This window comes from Bufo gargarizans, chromosome 3 (assembly GCF_014858855.1).
Source record: "Bufo gargarizans isolate SCDJY-AF-19 chromosome 3, ASM1485885v1, whole genome shotgun sequence".
NCBI lineage: Eukaryota > Metazoa > Chordata > Amphibia > Anura > Bufonidae > Bufo > Bufo gargarizans.
Window position 1 is genome coordinate 186,593,423 of NC_058082.1, and position 19,971 is coordinate 186,613,393.

General features: G+C 46.6%; 1 protein-coding gene across 2 annotated transcripts in view; it reads right to left on the minus strand.

Annotated features, from left to right (window-relative positions):
- The window catches only part of DCT (dopachrome tautomerase), a 32,802-nt gene extending 13,405 nt beyond the window's left edge, over nucleotides 1–19,397 (minus strand). The window contains exon 1 of one of the 2 annotated variants that reach the window (XM_044286831.1): nucleotides 19,192–19,397. In XM_044286831.1, coding sequence (XP_044142766.1) covers nucleotides 19,192–19,228 — 37 coding nt within the window. In that variant the 5' untranslated portion in view covers nucleotides 19,229–19,397. Of the gene's footprint in view, nucleotides 1–12,626; nucleotides 13,006–19,191 lie in introns of those variants that run through there. The other variant, XM_044286830.1, reaches the window with a different exon arrangement.
- Nucleotides 19,398–19,971: the final 574 nt, after the last annotated feature.

The window sequence follows — 19,971 nt, forward strand, 5'->3', positions numbered from 1 at the left end:
CCCATTCATTTCAATGGGTCCGCAAAAAATGCGGACAGCGCACCTTGTGCTGTCCGTATCAGTATGTCCGTTCCGTAGCTCTGGAAAAAAGACGGATGTCTTTTATGCGGATCCGCAATTTGCGGACCGCAAAACACATACAGTCGTGTGCATGTAGCCTAAGGCGGGTTTGATGTTAAATAACAGCGACAAAGTCATTAAGATTTTGTCCTTTTGTTAACCCTTTCACGTCTGCAATCTGTATATATACGTGATAGTTGCACATACCCCGTGCAGCTACCACGTATATATACGTTCTGGCAGCTCTTTAATCTGCAAAACGCTTGGATTAAAGCTTCTGCCCCTGCCCTGTATGCTGTCACGGACAGCATACAGTGCAGTAATGCCGGCAAGGGACCAATCAGAGTGGCCCCTTGCCGGCAATCGATCCGATTGGTTAGTCGGTGCAGACTAACCAATCGGATCGCGGCAGCGTTAAAATGCCGGTTTCAGGCTCTGATCTGCGCTCTGCAGATCAGAGCCTGAAATCGGTAAGGTGTCCTCGTGCCCCCCGATCCTCCAAGCCTTTGGTGTGCCTCTCTGTGGTCCCCCCCATCTGTGCCCCGCTGACCTGTGCCACCATGGAGATCTGTGCCTCCTGCGCAGCTGCGCTGATCTCCTTCCTGCCCTGATGCGGTCCACCCCCTCCCCGCCCCCTGCATTAATTTTCTGGCCGCCCCCCCCCCCCAGCGCTGCCCCCGATTCCCCATTCTGTGTGCGATGGCGGCGGCTCCATTCCTGAGCCGCCGCCATCAGCAGAGAGTGTCAGCTCTATGCTGACACTCTCCTGTAACCCGATAGATGCTGCGGTTGCGGCATCCATCGGGTTAACAGAGGGAGGGGGCTCCCCCTCTCCACCATCGGGGCTGCAGCGCTGTGATTGCAGCGCCCGATGGTTGCCATGGCAACCGGACGCTTTGCAAAAGCGTCCGGTTGCCATGGCAAAGGCGTCCAGTGCTGCCACCTACAGGCAGTCTGGAAGTATTATACTTTGCAATGCAAGAGCATTGCAAAGTATAGTACAACTATCAGCCCCACTGGATCTTCAAGATCCAAGAGGGAACTGATAAAAAAAAAGTGAAAATAATAAAAGTAAAAATAAATCAATAAATAAATAAAAATGTAAACAAAAAAAAAGACATTGCCTTTTCCTATAAAAAAATGAAAAAATAAAATAAAATACACATATTAGGTGTCACCGCGTCCGTAACGACCGTCTCTATAAATATATCATGTGATGGACCCCATCCGATAAACACCATAAAAATAAATTTAAAAAAAAACTGTGCCAGAAAAGCTATTTTTGTCACCTTACATCACAAAAAGTGCAACAGCAAGCGATCAAAAAGGCTTATGACCCCCAAAATAGTATCAATCAAACCATCACTTCGTCCCGCAAAAAATGATACCCTATTTAAGACAATCGCCCAGAAAATAAAAAAGCTATGGCTCTCAGACTATAGAGACACTAAAACATCATTTTTTTGGTTTCCGAAATCCTATTATTGTGTAAAACTTAAATAAATAAGAAAAAGTATACATATTAGATATTGCCACGTCCGTAACGATCTTCTCTATACAACTATCACATGACCTAACTCCTCAGATGAACGCTGTGAAAATGAATAAATGAAAACTGTTCCAAAACAGCCAATTTTTGGGTCACCTTGCCCCATAAAGTGTAATAATGAATGATCAAAAAATCCTATGTACCCAAAAATGATACCAATAAAAACCTCAACACTTTCTGCAAAAAACGAGCCCCTGCACAAGACGATCGGCAGAAAAATAAAAAACATATGGCGTTCAGAAAACCAATCCAGCACAATCTGCCTTCCAAAAACCGTATGGCATTCCTTTCCTTCTGCGCCCTGCCGTGTGCCCGTACAGCAGTTTACGACCACATGTGGGGTGTTTCTGTAAACCGCGGAATCAGGGTAATAAATATTGAGTTTTGTTTGGCTGTTAACCCTCAATGTGTTAAAGAAAAAAAATATATAAAATGGAAAATCTGCCAAAAAAGTGAAATTTTTAAATTTCATCTCCATTTTCCTTTAATTCTTGTGGAACGCCTAAAGGGTTAACAAAGTTTGTAAAATCAGTTTTGAGTAACTTGAGAGGTGTAGTTTCTATAATGGGGTCATTTATGGGGGTTTCCACTATGTAAACCCCACAAAGGGACTTCAGACCTGAACTGGTCCTTAAAAAGTGGGTTTTGGAAATTTTCTTAAAAATTGTAAGAATTGCTTCTAAACTTCTAAGCCTTCTAACGTCCTAAAAAAATAAAATGACATTTCCAAAATGATGCCAACATAAAGTAGACATATGGGGAATGTTAAGTAACAAATATTTTATTAGGTATCACTTTCTGTTTTAGACGCAGAGAAATGGAAATTTGGAAAATTGTGAATTTTTCCTAATTTTTGGTAAATTTGGGATTTTTTCATAAATAAAGGTGAAATATATTGACTCAAATATATGACTATCATGAAGTACAATGTGTCACGAGAAAACAACCTCAGAATGGCGTGGATAAGTAAAATTGTTCCAAAGCTATTACCACATAAAGTGACGCATGTCAGATTTGTAAATTTTGACCTGGACACTGGGGCATCAATGACCCTTGGTCATGAAAGGGTTAAGTTTCCTTTCAATAGAAATAGAGTTTGCAGAAACACAGGAGACATGTAAAAACTTCCTTAAAGCAGATGCATACATTGAGACCTAGCTAAATATTGTAATTTCATGCACAATAAAAATAAATAAAGGCCTAAGCTTTGTAAATCATTATGACGGTTTAAGACCTCACTGAAGAAGGTCGAGTCCAGGGAAATGGAACATCTGCAACATCTGTTGAGAACAGTTTGCGGAAACACATTGTGCCATCCGTCTAGTGGACTACTGGTGTATACATTTATTGCATCTAGAACAGACTCAAAACAGACTGGCTCAGTGATAGGAGACAGAGGGTGGTTATTAACGGTAACGGTACACACTCAGATTGGGTCACTATCACTAGTGGGGTACCTCAGGGGTCAGTATTGGGCCCTATTATCTTCAATATATTTATTCATGATCTTGTAGAAGGCTTGCAGAGTAAAGTATCAATTTTCACAGATGACACTAAATTGTGTAAAGTAATTAACACTGATGAGGACAGTATACTGCTACAGAGGGATCTGGATAGATTAGAGGCTTGGGCAGATAAGTGGCAGATGAGGTTTAACACTGACAAATGTAAGGTTATGCACATGGGAAGGAATAATGCAAGTCACCAGTACATACTAAATTGTAAAACACCGGGTAACACTGACATGGAAAAGGATCTAAGAATTTTAGTGAACAGCAAACTAAGCTGCAAAAACCAGTGTCAGGCAGCTGCTGCCAAGGCCAATAAGATAATGGGTTGCATCAAAAGGGGCATAGATGCCCGTGATGAGAACATAGTCCTACCACTTTACAAATCGCTAGTCAGACCACACATGGAGTACTGTGTACAGTTCTGGGCTCCAGTGAACAAAGCAGACATAGCAGAGCTGGAGAGGGTCCAGAGGAGGGCAACTAAAGTAATAACTGGAATGGGGCAACTACAGTACCCTGAAAGATTATCAACATTAGGGTTATTCAATTTAGAAAAAAAGATGACTGAGGGGAGATCTAATTGCTATGTATAATTATATCAGGGGTCAGTACAGAGATCTATCCCATCATCTATTTATCCCCAGGACTGTGACTGTGGCGAGGGGACATCCTCTGCGTCTGGAGGAAAGAAGGTTTGTACACAAACATAGAAAAGGATTCTTTACGGTAAGAGCAGTGAGACTATGGAACTCTCTGCCTGAGGAGGTGGTGATGGTGAGTACAATAACGGAATTCAAGAGGGGCCTGGATGTATTTCTGGAGTGTAATAATATTACAGGTTATAGTTACTAGAGAGGGGTCATTGATCCAGGGAGTTATTCTGATTGCCTGATTGGAGTCGGGAAGGAATTTTTTTTGCCCTTAAGGCTGAGTTCACACGGGCGAGATTTCCGCGCGGGTGCAATGCAGTAGGTGAACGCATTGCACCTGCACTGAATCCTGACCCATTCATTTCAATGGGGCTGTGCACATGAGCATTTTTTTTCATGCATCACTTCTGCAATGCTTTAAAATCGCAGCATGTTCTATATTCTGCGTTTTTCACGCAGCCCTGGCTCCATAGAAGTGAATGGGGCTGCGTTAATAACGTATTGCATCTGCAAGCAAGTGCGGATGCGATGCGTTTTTCACTGATGGTTGCTAGGAGATGTTGTTTGTAAACATTCAGTTTTTTATCACGCGTGTGAAAAATGCATCAAAACGCATTGCATCCGCGCGGAAAAAACTGAACAACTAAACGCAATTGCAGCCAAAACTGACTGAACTTGCTTGCAAAATGGTGCGAGTTTAACTGAACGCACCCTGAACGCATCCGGACCAAATCTGTCACGCTCGTGTGAACTCAGCCTAAGGCCTCCTGCACACGAACGTTGTGTGCATCCGTGGCCGTTGTGCCGTTTTTTTTCACGGACCCATTGACTTTCAATGGGTCCGTGGAAAAATCGGAAAATGCACCGTTTGGCAGCCGCATCCGTGAGCCGTGTTTCCTGGCCGTGAAAAAAATATGACCTGTCCTATTTTTTTCACGGCCAACGGTTCACGGGCCCATTCAAGTCAATGGGTCCGTGAAAGAACACGGATGCACACAAGATTGGCATCCGTGTCCGTGATCCGTGGCCGTAGGTTAGTTTCATACAGACGGATCCGAAGATCCGTCTGCATAAAAGCTTTTTCAGAGCTGAGTTTTCACTTCGTGAAAACTCAGATCCGACAGTATATTCTAACACAGAAGCGTTCCCATGGTGATGGGGACGCTTCTAGTTAGAATACACTACAAACTGTGTACAAGACTGCCCCCTGCTGCCTGGCAGCACCCGATCTCTTACAGGGGGATATGATAGTGCGGCACCTGAAGGGGTTAATTGTACTATCATATCCCCCTGTAAGAGATCAGGGCTGCCAGGCAGCAGGGGGCAGACCCCCCCCCCCTCCCCAGTTTGAATATCATTGTGCGGCCCCCCCCCTCCCCTGTTGTTAACTCGTTGGTGGCCAGTGTGCGCACCCCCCTCCCTCCCTCCCTCTATTGTTTTAATACATTGGGGCCAGTGTGCGCGCGCCCCCCCCCCAACCCCCCCCCCTCCCTCCCTCTATTGTTTTAATACATTGGGGCCAGTGTGCGCACCCCCCAACCCCCCCCCCCCTCCCTCCCTCTATTGTAATAATAGCATTGGGGCCAGTGTGTCCCCCCCACCCCGATCATTTTTTTTTCATGTCCATGGATCCTCCAAAAATCAAGGAAGACCCACGGACGGAAAAACGGTCACGGATCACGGACCTACGGACCCCGTTTTTGCGGACCGTGTAAAAAAACGTTCGTGTGCAGGAGGCCTAAGTGAGGAAAATTGGCTTCTACCTCAGTTTTTTTTTGCCTTCCTCTGGATCAACTTGCAGGATAACAGGCCGAACTGGATGGACAGATGTATTTTTTCGGCCTTATATACTATGTTAGTATATGGTTAATTTAGCTTGGTCGACTCCATGCCTAGAATCAAAAGCAAATTAGCCATCTGAGGCTACTTTCACACTTGCGTTCGGAGCGGATCCGTCTGGTGTCTGCACAGACGGATCCGCTCCAGAAATTCTAAATCTGAAAGTTACTCAGACGGATCCGTCCAGACTTTACATTGAAAGTCAATGGGGGACGGATCCGTTTGAAATTGAGCCATATTGTGTCAACTTCAAACGGATCCGTCCCCATTGACTTACATTGTAAGTCTGGACGGATCCGTTTGGCTCCGCACGGTCAGGTGGACATTCGAACGCTGCAAGCAGCATTTGGGTGTCCGCCTGCTGAGCGGAGCGGAGGCCAAACGCTGCCAGACTGATGCATTCTGAGCGGATCCGCATCCACTCAGAATGCATTGGGGCAGTACGGATGCGTTCGGGGCCGCTTGTGAGAGCCTTCAAACGGAACTCACAAGCGGAGCCCCGAACGCAAGTGTGAAAGTAGCCTGACCTGTAACACATCATAGTTACTTCCATATCACACCTCCACATTGCTGTATTCTCCTATGCACAAGAGGAACTAATGCTGAGTTTAGGAGCGAGACCACCCGACCAATAAGACCCCAGTTCCAGTAACATTGCGATTGTACATATCGCTTCCTTCACTTGCTGGATTCATTTTTCCATCGCATTATACACTGCTCGTTTCCATAGTTATGACCACCCTGCAGTCCAGCAGTAGTGGACATGCTTGCACACTATAGGAAAAGGTACCAGTCTCCCAGTTACCTGGGGCTGTGGGAGTGCGTATAGGCTGGCCATAACTAAGCAAATGAATCCAGACAGCAAAGGAGACCATATGGGCAATCACAATACACTAGTAGATGCCTTGTATTAAAGGGGTTGTCCGGGTTCAGAGCTGAACCCGGACATACCCTTATTCTCACCCAGGGAGCCCCCCTGAGGCTAGCATCGGAGCACCTCATGCTACGATGCTCTGTGCCAAATCGCACAGGGCATGGGTTCTTTTGTTTTCAATAACACTGCCGGGTGGAAACTTTCGCCCAGCAGTGTGTTTGGTGACGTCACCGGCTCTGATGGGCGGGCTTCAGCTCTGCCCTAGCCGTTTTACTGCAGGCGGTGACAGGAATGAGCCTCCCTAGCATTGCGGGTGACGCTCGTCCCTGTCAACGCCTGCTATTGGCTGACCAATGCCACACCCCGACCCTAGATGTCTTCATCCGCGCGGCTGGGATATGCAGCGGTGCAGTCTTCAGAAGCGATGCGGGTGCCAGGGATCGAGATAAATACATTGTGTGAGGGCCCGGGTATATGGGGAGGGGGGATTTCAGGGGGTTGGATAACCCCTTTAACACCTTAAGGACCTTGCCATTTTTCAACTTAATGACAAGGCAAAGCAATCAAAAAGTCGTATGTACCCCAAAAAAAAAAAAAAACAGAAAGCAAAAATTTACCCCAAAATGTTGCCAATAAAAACTACCGCTTGTCCCGCACAAAATAAGCCCTCACGCAGCTCATTCAACAAAAATAAAAGATAAGTTATCGCTCTTAAAAACCATGACAGAAAATTCCATGTTGCCAGATGCCGCTCCTTACCTTCTGAGCCGTGGCGTATCCCCAAATAACAGTTTAGGACCACAATTGGGAAGTTACTGTATTTAGGAGAAAGTTGGTAGCAAATTGGGGCGGGGGGAGGGAATATTCTCCTGTTAACTTTTGTGAAAAAGAAAGTTTGGGCCTAAAGCACCAATTTTTTTATTTATTTTTTTCACAAGAAAAAAAAAAAAAAAAAAAAAAGTTTAATTTTCACACCCAGTTCTATGAAACACCTATTGAGTGAAGTGCTCGTTACATCGTTTAAAAATTCCTTGGATGGTGTAGTTTACAGAACGTGGTAACTTTTTGGGGGTTTTGACTGTGGGGTTACCTAAGGGTCTCTTCAAATGGCGCTCCTTGCCTTCTGGGCCCCAACAACGGTATACAACCACATATGGGGCGTTTCTGCAAACTGCAGATTCAGGGTTTGTTTTGTTGTTAACCCTTGAGATCTGGAAAAAAATAAAAATATAGAAATTTGAAATTTCACCTCCATTTTGCTTTAATTTCTGTGGAATACCTAAAGGGGTTAACAACATTTCAAAATCTAGTTTTAAATAGTTTGAGGGGTGTCGTTTCTAAAATGGCATCATTTATGGGTTGATTCTATTATGTAAGCCCCACAAAGTGACTTCAGAACTGAACTGGTCTTTAAAAAAAGTTGACTTTGGAAATTTTCTTAAAAATTGTGGTCCGCAATGCACGGTCACCGACTGAGGGCCAGCCGCATATGGATTGCGGACCCATTCACTTGAATGGGGTCCGCGATCCATCCGTTCCACAAAAAGATAGAACTTGTCCTATCTTTTTGCGGAACGGAAGCACAGAACAGAACCCCACGAAAGCACTCCGTAGTGTTTCCGTTCCGCATCTCCAGATTTGCAGACCTATTCAAGTGAATGGATCTGCATCCATGATGCGGAATGCACATGGCCGTTGTCCCGCTGATTGCTGCTCTGGCATCTTAAGGCCTCTTTCACACGGGCGTACTGGATTTGCTCTGGATGAGTCCCGGGTGCTTTGCGGGAAACCCGCGCGAGTGCGCACACAATTTCAGTCAGACTGATGATTGCGTGCTTCAGTTTTTATCGCGCAGGTGCAATGCGTTTTTTTTAACCCCTCAAGCAACATTTTACTAAGCATCCTGTATTAAGAACGCCATTATTTTCACACAGCCCCATTCTTTTCTATGGGGCCTGCGTTGCATGAAAAACGCAGAATATAGAACATGCCACAAGTGATGCATGAAAAATCACCGCTCATCTGCACAGCCCCATTGAAGTGAAAGGGTCCGGATTCAGTGCGGGTGCAATACTAGTGAAAGTGCTCCTGTTTCAGAGGCTTTTGCGCCTTGTTCGACTGCTTTGACGTTTCAGACTAATTCAGGAGTTGTCTAATTTCTGCAGCTTTTGTTTTAGGGTACTTTCACACTAGCGTCATTCTTTTCTGGCATTGAGTTCCGTCCTAGGGGCTCAGTACCGGAAAATAACTGATCAGTTTTATCCCCATGCATTCTGAATGGAGAGCAATCCGCTCAGGATGTCTTCAGTTCAGTCTTTTTGCATTTTCAGGACGGGGATAATATCGCAGCATGCTGTGGCATTATCTCCGGCCAAAATTCCAGAACACTTGCCGGAATGCCAGATCTGGCATTTTTTCCCCCATTAACATGCATTAATGCCTGAGTGTTCCGGCAAAACGGATCCAGCATGCTCAGACCGAGAAAAATAAGAAATAAATTATTAATGCCGGATCCTTTTTTTCCAGATGACACCGGAGAGACGGATCCAGCATTTCAATGCATGTGTCATACGGATCAGGATCCTGATCTGTCTGACAGATGCCATCAGTTTGCAGCCACATTGCCGGAATCCTCTGCCGCAAGTGTGAAAGTACCCTTAAAGGGGTTCTGCATTTTGTTTAAACTGATTATCCAGAGGATAGATGATCAGCGGGGGTCCGACACCCGGGACCCCCGCCGATCAGCTGTTTCAGAAGGCAGCGGCACTATAGCAGCGCCGCGGCCTTCTCACCGCAGTGGCGTCACGACTAGTATTACTGGCCTGGTGGGGCTAAGCTCCGTTCCCTTGAATGGAGCTTAGCCTCGCCCAGGCGATACTAGTCGTGACGTCACTGGGCCTGAGGTAAACAGCGAGAAGGCCGCGGCGCTGCTGGAGCTCCGCTACCTTCTCAAACAGCTGATCAGATGCTGATAGATCAGTTTAAACAAAGTGCAGAACCCCTTTAATCTATTTATGCATGAATTAGATGAAAAAACAGTTTGTCACTTCAGGCCTGGCTTATTTTCATTTGACAGTTTTGAGTAGTAAAGTGTGAATTTTTTGCATTAAAAGTCCAACATTCTGGGAGTTTTCTGCAGAGATGGGACTTTTTTCCCCCCATGCACAAATAAGACCAGTCTAAGTGAATATGAACCCGTCTCACTGTGGGTACTGCTCCTTTTGCACGTATAATAGCCTACTCATATCTCACTGTCTCGGGGAGTGTCACAATTCATTACGTGTAGAAGCAATTATGTAGTTCATCTTGTCAAATGCCAGTGCGGAGCCCTTTACATCGTCAAGACTATACGCCCCCCCTCTTTGAAAGATTTAGGGAGCACCTTAACTCCTTGAGAGCCGGAAAAGGCTGCACTAGACTCATTGAGCATGCCCGTAATTTGCATGAGGGCGAGCCGCACTGCCTTACCTTTGCTGGGATTGAGCTGTAGCCGAATATGGCCCGAGGAGAAAGAGACACAGAGACACAGAGACACAGAGACACAGAGACACAGAGACACAGAGACACAGAGACACAGAGACACAGAGACACAGAGACACAGAGACACAGAGACACAGAGACACAGAGACACAGAGACACAGAGACACAGAGACACAGAGACACAGAGACACAGAGACACAGAGACACAGAGACACAGAGACACAGAGACACAGAGACACAGAGACACAGAGACACAGTAGATCATAAAAGCTGCTGCACTCTGTCCTCTTGGGCCGTGGAACATGGACGTGAGCGGTCCGTGGTATCCCGGCCTGGCATCCTGCTGACAGCAGGAGCGCACAGCGTCATTGGTTGCTATGACGCCGTGCACTTCATGCCGCCGCTGCAGTACAGTAATACACTGGTATGATCTATATGAGTGTATTACTGTAGCGCAGCGGCGGCCTGAAGCGCATGGCGTCATAGCAACCAATGTCAGCAGGATGCCACGGACCGCTCACATCCATGTGCATTCGGCCTTAATGATAGAAATGACTAGAGCGTATTCATCTGAATAATGTTTGTTTCTGTCATTATCGGTCCAAATTACAAGTAAACTTTGTTTTGTTGCAATTTCTTCATTTTATGTAGGAGTTATTTTTTATTTTTTTTGATTGCCGCATAGGTCGTCATAACAACTAGACACTATGTCAATAAATACTGACGCACATTAGTGAGGTCAGTGGCCAGACAAAGCGCAAGCCAGCGCCAAACGGCTGTCGCCGCTCCTGTGTCCGTGAAATCTATTTTTGTACGCTCCTGTCTGGATGCTTTCACATTGAAGAAAGATTACTTTTATTCACCAGGGGCGAGTGCCGCCCCCTCTTTCTATTTTAATCTTCTACGCTATAACTGAAGACCACCAGAGCAATAAGCCTGTGAATAAAAATACTAGACAAAAGACATATGAATCAAGTGCACCAGTCGAATTTTACACCTCAAAACAGGCAAGTTTGATAAAAGTTTGCCAATTAATGGTTAGGATTTTGAGCTGATTGAACAGCGACTTCAGCATGACCGGAGAAACATCTCCTGATACTTCTCATAAGATGCAGAGAATTCCCTTCACGCCTTGATCACACTTTAATCTCCTGTTAAAAGCCAAAAACCGTTAATAGCCATTTGATTCGTTTCCCCTCAATCTGATAACAGATCCGTAAGTGTTCAATGGGGCGTCTGTCAAATGCAAACTTGTATCAGCCTCTAGTTTTCATAGACTAAGGCCTCATGCACACGACTGCATGGATTTTTGCCTAAGGCCCCTTTCACAGGAGCGTGACGGATTAGGTTCGGGTGCGTTCAGGGAAACTCGCACCATTTTGCCAGCAAGTTCAGTCAGTTTTGTCTGCTATTGCGTTCAGTGGTTTCCACGCGGGTGCAATGAGTTTTTCACGTGCATGATAAAAATTGAAGGTTTCCAAACAATATCTCTTAGCAACCATCCGCACTTGCTTCCGGATGCAATGCGTTTTTCACTGAAGCCCCATTCACTTCTATGGGGCCAGGGCTCTGTGAAAAACGCACAATATAGAACCTGCTGCGCTTTTCACGCAATGCAGAACTGATGCATGAAAAAACCGCTCATGTACACAGTTCCATTAAAATGAATGGGTCAGGATTCAGTACGGGTGCTACGCGTTCACGTCACGCATTACACCAGCGTGGAAAACTCACTCGTGTGAAAGGGGCCTAATGGTGCTGGCACACAGGGCAATTCTGACGCAGCATTTTATTGTAAATAGCCGAAATTAATGAAATCATTCCCACAATGCAGAATACCAGGGGTTAACGAGGCTATGTGCCATCACCCTTAGGGCTCATGCACACGACCGTATGTATTTTGCGGTTCACACAAAAAACACACACACACACACACACACGATGACCTATGTGTGCATTCTGTATTTACGGAACAGCTGGCCCCTATCACAGACACTATAATAGAAAATGCCTTTTCTGGTCCACAATTGCAGACAAGAATAGGACATGTTCTATTTTTTTTTCAGGAACAGAATTGTGGATCCCGAAGATGCGGATTCCTATCCGTTCCAGCCACATTGAAAGTGAATGGGTCCGCAAATTGTGAAACGAATGCAGACCCAAATTACGGACATGTGAACAGACCGTAAGGTCCGCAAAAAACACGGATCGGACATGGAAAGAAAATAAGTTCGACACAGATCTGTCGGGGGCCCCCCCCCCCCCAGAAGTAGCGTATACGACTCTGCAGTGTGCGAGGCCCCCCCCAGAAGTAGTGTATGTGACTCTGCAGTGTGCCCCCCCCCCCCCAGTAGTACCGTATACAACTCTGCAAAAGTCACTAATAATATTATTAGAATACAAATTCATCTCATTAAGAACATTTGTCAAACCCCATCACCCATCTAAATGAATGGAAAAGGGATCTTTTAACTGAAACAAGCATCTACACAGAAATCCACGTACGAGCCCCGTATTATACCCGTGTTTAGTAACCTCCATCACCAATGGAGTCAGAATACGGATACATTCCCGGTCCCGGGAAACCACCGATCACAATGGGCAGGGACCTGCGGACTCCTGGGGGCTGAGCAGTTGGTTGCAGGGTGAGTGGGGGCACCTACCTGTACACTGGCACGTGGCGTTGTAGAACTTGAGGGGCCAGCGCTCCCGGTCGTCCACATTCCGTAACGTATACGGTCCGCTCCACGGACGCTCGTCTACGACTACAGACGCGCAGCGGCCGCGGGACTGCAGGAAGCCGCAGGCATTGGCCGGGTCTGAACCGAGCGCTGGGCAGCAGCGTTTACTGAGCAGCGCCTCCACCGTGGTACAAGCCCTGGGGAACTGAGCGCGGGCCACCTGTGTGCAGACCACTGCTAGCACCAGAGCCCACAGAGAAGAAGCCATGATGGTTGGGGTAGTAGTACTGGAGCCACTCACTTATACTGAGCAGATGGTGGAGGTTGTCGTCAGCTGGGAGGACTGGGTTTCCTGCCCTGATGAATGGACGGGCTAATTACCAGCCTGCCCATGACTCTCAGCTGAAGAACGTGCCTCATGTGTCAGAAGTATTTCCTCTAATCCCCCTGGATCCTCCACGTGATCCTGGAGGACAAGCCTTTCCCAGGCCTTTGTTCATTGAGCAGAAAGCCTCAGATGCCCCAGCTTTTCTATTGGGATTATTGCTGCCAGCAGCGTTCATGTGAATGACATCTGACAGACCTATAGGCCAAGAATGTCCACATTGTGTGGCCAGGATCATGTGCCTTGAGCTGTGAGGACCATGCGGTTCTCCGGTACCACAGTCTGGTGTACTAAGAGGTCTCACTGATGTTACAGGACAGTCTCAAGCCGCTAAACATATATAGTTATTACGTACGGCCATAAGGATCATGTGCCTTCAGCTGTGAGGACCATGCGGTTCTCCGGTACCACAGTCTGGTGTACTAAGAGGTCTCACTGATGTTACAGGACAGTCTCAAGCCGCTAAACATATATAGTTATTACGTACGGCCATAGGGATCATGTGCCTTCCGCTGTGAGGACCATGCGGTTCTCCGGTACCACAGTCTGGTGTACTGTAGAGGTCTCACTGATGTTACAGGACAGTCTCAAGCCGCTTCACATATATAGTTATTACGTACGGCCATAAGGATCATGTGCCTTCAGCTGTGAGGACCATGCGGTTCTCCGGTACCACAGTCTGGTGTACTTAGAGGTCTCACTGATGTTACAGGACAGTCTCAAGCCGCTACACATATATGGTTATTACGTACGGCCATAAGGATCATGTGCTTCAGCTGTGAGGACCATGCGGTTCTCCGGTACCACAGTCTGGTGTACTGTAGAGGTCTCACTGATGTTACAGGACAGTCTCAAGCCACTACACATATATAGTTATTACGTACGGCCATAGGGATCATGTGCCTTCCGCTGTGAGGACCATGCGGTTCTCCGGTACCACAGTCTGGTGTACTGTAGAGGTCTCACTGATGTTACAGGACAGTCTCAAGCCGCTTCACATATATAGTTATTACGTACGGCCATAAGGATCATGTGCCTTCAGCTGTGAGGACCATGCGGTTCTCCGGTACCACAGTCTGGTGTACTTAGAGGTCTCACTGATGTTACAGGACAGTCTCAAGCCGCTACACATATATAGTTATTACGTACGGCCATAAGGATCATGTGCCTTCAGCTGTGAGGACCATGCGGTTCTCCGGTACCACAGTCTGGTGTACTTAGAGGTCTCACTGATGTTACAGGACAGTCTCAAGCCGCTACACATATATAGTTATTACGTACGGCCATAAGGATCATGTGCCTTCAGCTGTGAGGACCATGCGGTTCTCCGGTACCACAGTCTGCTGTACTTAGAGGTCTCACTGATGTTACAGGACAGTCTCAAGCCGCTACACATATATAGTTATTACATACGGCTATAAGGATCATGTGCCTTCAGCTGTGAGGACCATGCGGTTCTCAGGTACCACAGTCTGGTGTACCTAGAGGTCTCACTGATGTTACAGGAGAGTCTCAAGCCGCTACACATATATAGTTATTACATACGGCTATAAGGATCATGTGCCTTCAGCTGTGAGGACCATGCGGTTCTCCGGTACCACAGTCTGGTGTTACAGGACAGTCTCAAGCCGCTACACATATATAGTTATTATGTACAGCCATAAGCTCAGGTTTCATGATGCGGGTTTGGAAAGCCAAAATCAGGAGTGGATGATAAAAGGAGAGAAAGTAGAAAGGACAGATATGACTTCTCCTTTTTTGAATTCCTTCCTGGTTTTGGCTTTCAAACCTGCATTAGGAAACCTGACCGTGTACCCTAAAAGATCCAGGGCCCGAGATTCTGCATCACGGATGCGGACCCATTCACTTGAATGGGTCCGCAAACCTGGAGATGCAGTATGGAAGCACGGATCGGAACCCCACGGAAGCACTACGGAGTGCTTCCGTGGTGTTTCTGGCCGTGCCTTCCGCACCGCAAAAAAGAAATGCATGCACTACTTTTTTGTGGTGCAGACCGTCGGATGTGGATCGCGGACCCCATTCAAGTGAATGGGTCCACATGCGGCTGCCCCACGGTCGGTGCCCGTGCATTGCGGTCCGCAGCACTGGCCCGGCCAGCACATGGTCGTGTGCATGAGCCCTAACCCCTTCCCGCCAGTCCTACTGTTACGACATACCTGGAAAACATTACATACAGGGTAAGGCCTCATGCACACGGCCGTGCGCTCATGCTGTCAGCAGGAATCCTGTCCGGGTTTCCACGGTCCGCTCTCAGCCGCGGAACACGGCCGTGTGCATGAGGCCTAATACAGCCCCACAAACCTCTTCCAGCGACGTCTCCTCTGAATCTTTTCAGACCAGACTGCCATGATGATTTAATGACACGTCTTGTCTCTGCAGTTTGACATCTTTTAGATGCCTCACTTTTCTATCATGCTCCTCTGCCCCAACATTGTCATCCTGCTGCTACCCCCAATACTGTGCCCAGCGTGCTCCTGAATCCCCCTAGACACTATATGCAGAAATAATAGTGCCATCCAGACACTGCTCCCAGACTGCTCTCACTAGTTAGTGACCCTACAGTGCACCCAATAGCGATAATTAGGGAAGAGCGAATTTCATATTTTGAGATTCGTGTACGGGTTGTGGTATATTCTGAATTGCGTTATGGATTCCGTTACCACGAACCATAATGCAATTCCCTGACGGACTGCCTTTAGAGGCATTCCGTTATTCATTCCGTCATAATAGAAGTCTATGGGCTGCATAACAGATCCGTCTGGTTTACGTTATGCAGTATAGTATAACGTAAACCGGGCGGATCCGTTTTGCAGCCCATAGACTTCTATTATGACGGAATGAATAACGGAATACCTCTAAAGGCAGTCCGTCAGGGAATTGCATTATGGTTCGTGGTAACGGAATGCATAACGCAATTCAGAATATACCACAACACAAACCGAAAACAAATCTCAAAATATGAAATTCGCTCATCCCTAGCGATAATGCTCCTCAACACCCCCCCCCCCCCCATTAGTAGAAATACCCTCCAAAATAGTTTGCACATTTTGTGATGTGGCCAATACCAATGATCTTTAAATGTTTACTCTTCGTATGGGCGACGTGATTTTTACATTTTTTTATTTTATATTTTTAAACTTTTTTTTACACTTATTATAAGTCCCCCTAAGGGACTTTAACATGTGATTGCAATGATTCACCATTAGGGATGAGCAAACTTCTGTTTTCAAGTTCGGCATACAAGGTTCGGATTATCTAAGAATCCCTTTATGGATTCTGTTACTACGCACCATACGGAATTCTTAGATAAACCGAACCCGAACTTTGTACGCCGAACTTGAAAAAACAAGTTCGCTCACCACTATCTACTAGTAGTTCAGACCTCTAGCTGTGATATGCTTTCCGTAGAGAAGCATATTAAAGGGAGTCTGTCACTATATATAACTAAGAGCACTGCCCCACAGATTGCAGACACATCCCAGACATACCTGTGTGCACTTTGTGTCTGTATTCCATCTCCAGGAAAAGCACTTTTAGGCCACTTTCACACTAGCGGCAAGGAACTCCGGCAGGCTGTTCCAGCGGGTGAACAGCCTGTCGGATCCGTGCTGCCGCTAGTGCACCGTACCCCCGGACTGCCGCTCCGGCCCCATTGACTTCAGAACTGAACTGGTCCTTAAAAAGTGGGTTTTGGAAATTTTCCTAAACATTTTAAGAATTAATTCTACAATTCTAAATCACTGCAAAAGGTGCACCACAATGATATGCAACTGACAACTGCCGCTAGCAACGGATCACATGTGGAGGAATTGCTCCCCCGGTTATAAACACGCTACAGTGTTTGGGGTTTTTGAGCTTTTCCTCCCATTTAGGCCTCTTGCACACTGCCGTGTTTCACGGCCGTATGCGGGCCGTGGAACCGCGGCCTGGATCCCTCCTGAGAGCAGGAGCGCACGGCGTCACTGGTTGCTATGACGCCGTGCGCTCCCTGCTGCTGGCACAGTACAGTAATACACTGGTATAGATCATACCAGTGTATTGCTGTATAGCGGCGGCAGCAGGGAGCGCACGGCGTCATAGCAACCAGTGACGCCGTGCGCTCCTGCTCTCAGGAGGGATCCAGGCCGCGGTTCCACGGCCCGCATACGGCCCCCCTTCTTGCCCCTTCTTGTGCTGCCTAACATCGCTTCACCTGGCCTCATTGGTGGTGCACCCCTAGGCCTAAGAGTGCCTTTGGGGGGGGAAAAAGTGCGTCTTATGGGGCAAAAAATATGGTACATTCATCTGAATAGGGCTTGCAGAAATCCATGTGCTTGCCACCAAAACAACCCCATTCAGATAATTGAAACTCATTTTTAATTGTAGAAATTTTGCCAACAAAATCTCCCTAAAGGTGAAGACTCCCTAAAGGTGCATTCACACGACCGTATGTATTTTGCGTTCTGCAAAATGGGGGTCCGTAAAAAATACGGATGCCGTCTGTGTAACGTCCGTGTTGTATACTTTTTTTTGCGGACCCATTGTAACAATTCTTATTCTTGTCCGCAAAATGGACTAGAATAGGTCGGGTTCTGTCTTTTCTGCGGGAATACGGAACGGACATACGGATGTGGACAGCACACGGAGTGTTGTCTGCATTTTTTGCAGACCCACTGAAATGAATGAGTCTGCATCTAATCTGCAAAAAATGCGGATCAGATGTGGACGAAAAATTTGGTTGTGTGAATAGGTCCTAAGGGTGAAACAAAACCAAACCCTGGACATATGTAAGGCTAGGTCTACACGACGACAATTTTTATAATGATAGTCTATGGTGTCGAAACGCAACAGTCACAAAAAATCAATTCGAGATAGATTTTTCTGCGACTTTCGCATTGGTGTGACAAAATGTTGTGCGACAAATGTTGCAGTGTAGTTGTACCCTATCTGTCACGCGACACATGTCGTCAAGTAGACCTAGCCTAAAGAGGAAGATGAATGAAGTGGATCTGTTACGTGTAGGGATCGACCGATTATTGGTTTTACCGATATTTTCGGCCGATATTCAGGATTTGGACCGTTATCGGTATCGGCATCTATTTTGCCGATATTCCGATAGCGTATGGGGAACACAGATCGCACTGCTCTCAGCGCTCTCCGTGTTCCCTCAGCAGCATAGGGGAGAAGGAAGCAGTGTCTCCTCCACCTGTGCTGCTGCCGCCAATGAGGAGACAGATGAGAAGAGGAGGGGAGGGGCTTTGGCCACTGCGCCACCAAATATGTCCCCGATCGGTTACCATGGCAGCCAGGACGCTACTGAAGCCCTGGCTGCCATAGTCTGCTCCATGCTGCTGTGTGCACAAAGCACAGGGCAGCAGGGAGAGTGTGAGCTCCTAGTCACCCTGATAGAGCTGGGTGAATAGGACAAGGGTTCTAGTCCCTAAGGGGGCTAAAAGTTAGTTAAAAAAAACCCCACCAAAATATTAAGTATAAATGAAAAATAAAGATTTAAAAAAAAAAAAATACACTAACAATAAAAATATTAATTTTCAGCAGATTTGTGTAGGATTTTTTTTCTTCAAAAATGAAATTTCACAGAATATCGGTATAAATTATTGGCTATCGACCTGAAAGTTCACAAATTATCGGTATCGGCCCTAAAAAATCTATATCGGTCGATCCCTAGTTACGTGGATGGCTGCTGTTAGGTAAGCACCTCAGGGACAGGCCGGTTTCCGGTTACGTGGCATAGCATTCATATATGAAACGTATGAAAAGTAAGGAAACTGGAGACACACAAAGGTGCCGTATGGTTCTATGTAACATATCCACATGTACAACGCCATAATGGCAGAACGGGAGTCCGTGAAGACACTTCAACAAGGATACGTGTGCAGCTCTATTACATTGGTTGGATTGCCTCTCGGCTGCACTCCATAGTCCCTGCGTGATCACAACCACATTACCTCACTATGAAACACACAGAGGGAGAACCCATCCCTACCAATTACCATTTACAAAGCGGCACACAAGAATACCTGACAGCTCTAAAAATCATCAAATCTGATTCACACGTTTTACTAGGTATAAATGTCAGCAAGACAGGACGTGTGGATCCGCTGCATTCCTAGGTGACTGTGACAATGCCACACTGATCCTTACCTACCTCACACTGAAGCTGCTGACAGGGGAACACCATAGGGTTCTGGTTGTAAAGTTATATTGAGAACATAATAATCATGTCCAGTGACGTAATACACATAAAAAGAGATAAATGCTGTATAAAGTCCAGCTGACTTCCCATCTGCATCATTGTCTCTCCGTTAAGGCCCCTTTCAGACGAGCGTGCGCGGATTAGATCCGGATGCCTTGCAAATGATTTCACTACTGGACGCTTGAATGTAGTCTTGCGCGTGCGCTGTGTCCCTGCAATACCGGCACCTGCGCACTGTTCCATTCTGCTTTGAGGTATTGTTCAAAAGCTCAATGCTCAGGCACTTGCGAGCCCGCGCATGCACAAGACTACATTCAAGCAACCAGCAGTGAAGGAATCGAGCATCCTATCAATCAAACGCTATGCGGAGGTAAAGGGGGTGGGGCGCGCTTGACTTTAGGCGAGAAAGCCGCTGCCCCCTCGACTTCATGACTAAGAGATAAGACCGCCACTCACTGAATAGCAATAGCAATGCTAGTAGGGGAAGTCGACCCCTGACACGTGCACCACGCCACTGAGAACAACGTCTGTGTTTGCTTTGGACTTGACTTCAAGACTATCGCTTACATAGCGTGGCCCGTTGAATAGTTTTTTTTACAGACTTTTGCCGCATTGCACAGACACCTTTGGCATGCTATAGGCTGCAGTAAGGTACTGCTGGCAGTTTAATATGCATTTTCTAGGTGACTGGTTCCCTTAGGGTCCATTCACATGTCCTGTTTTTTTTC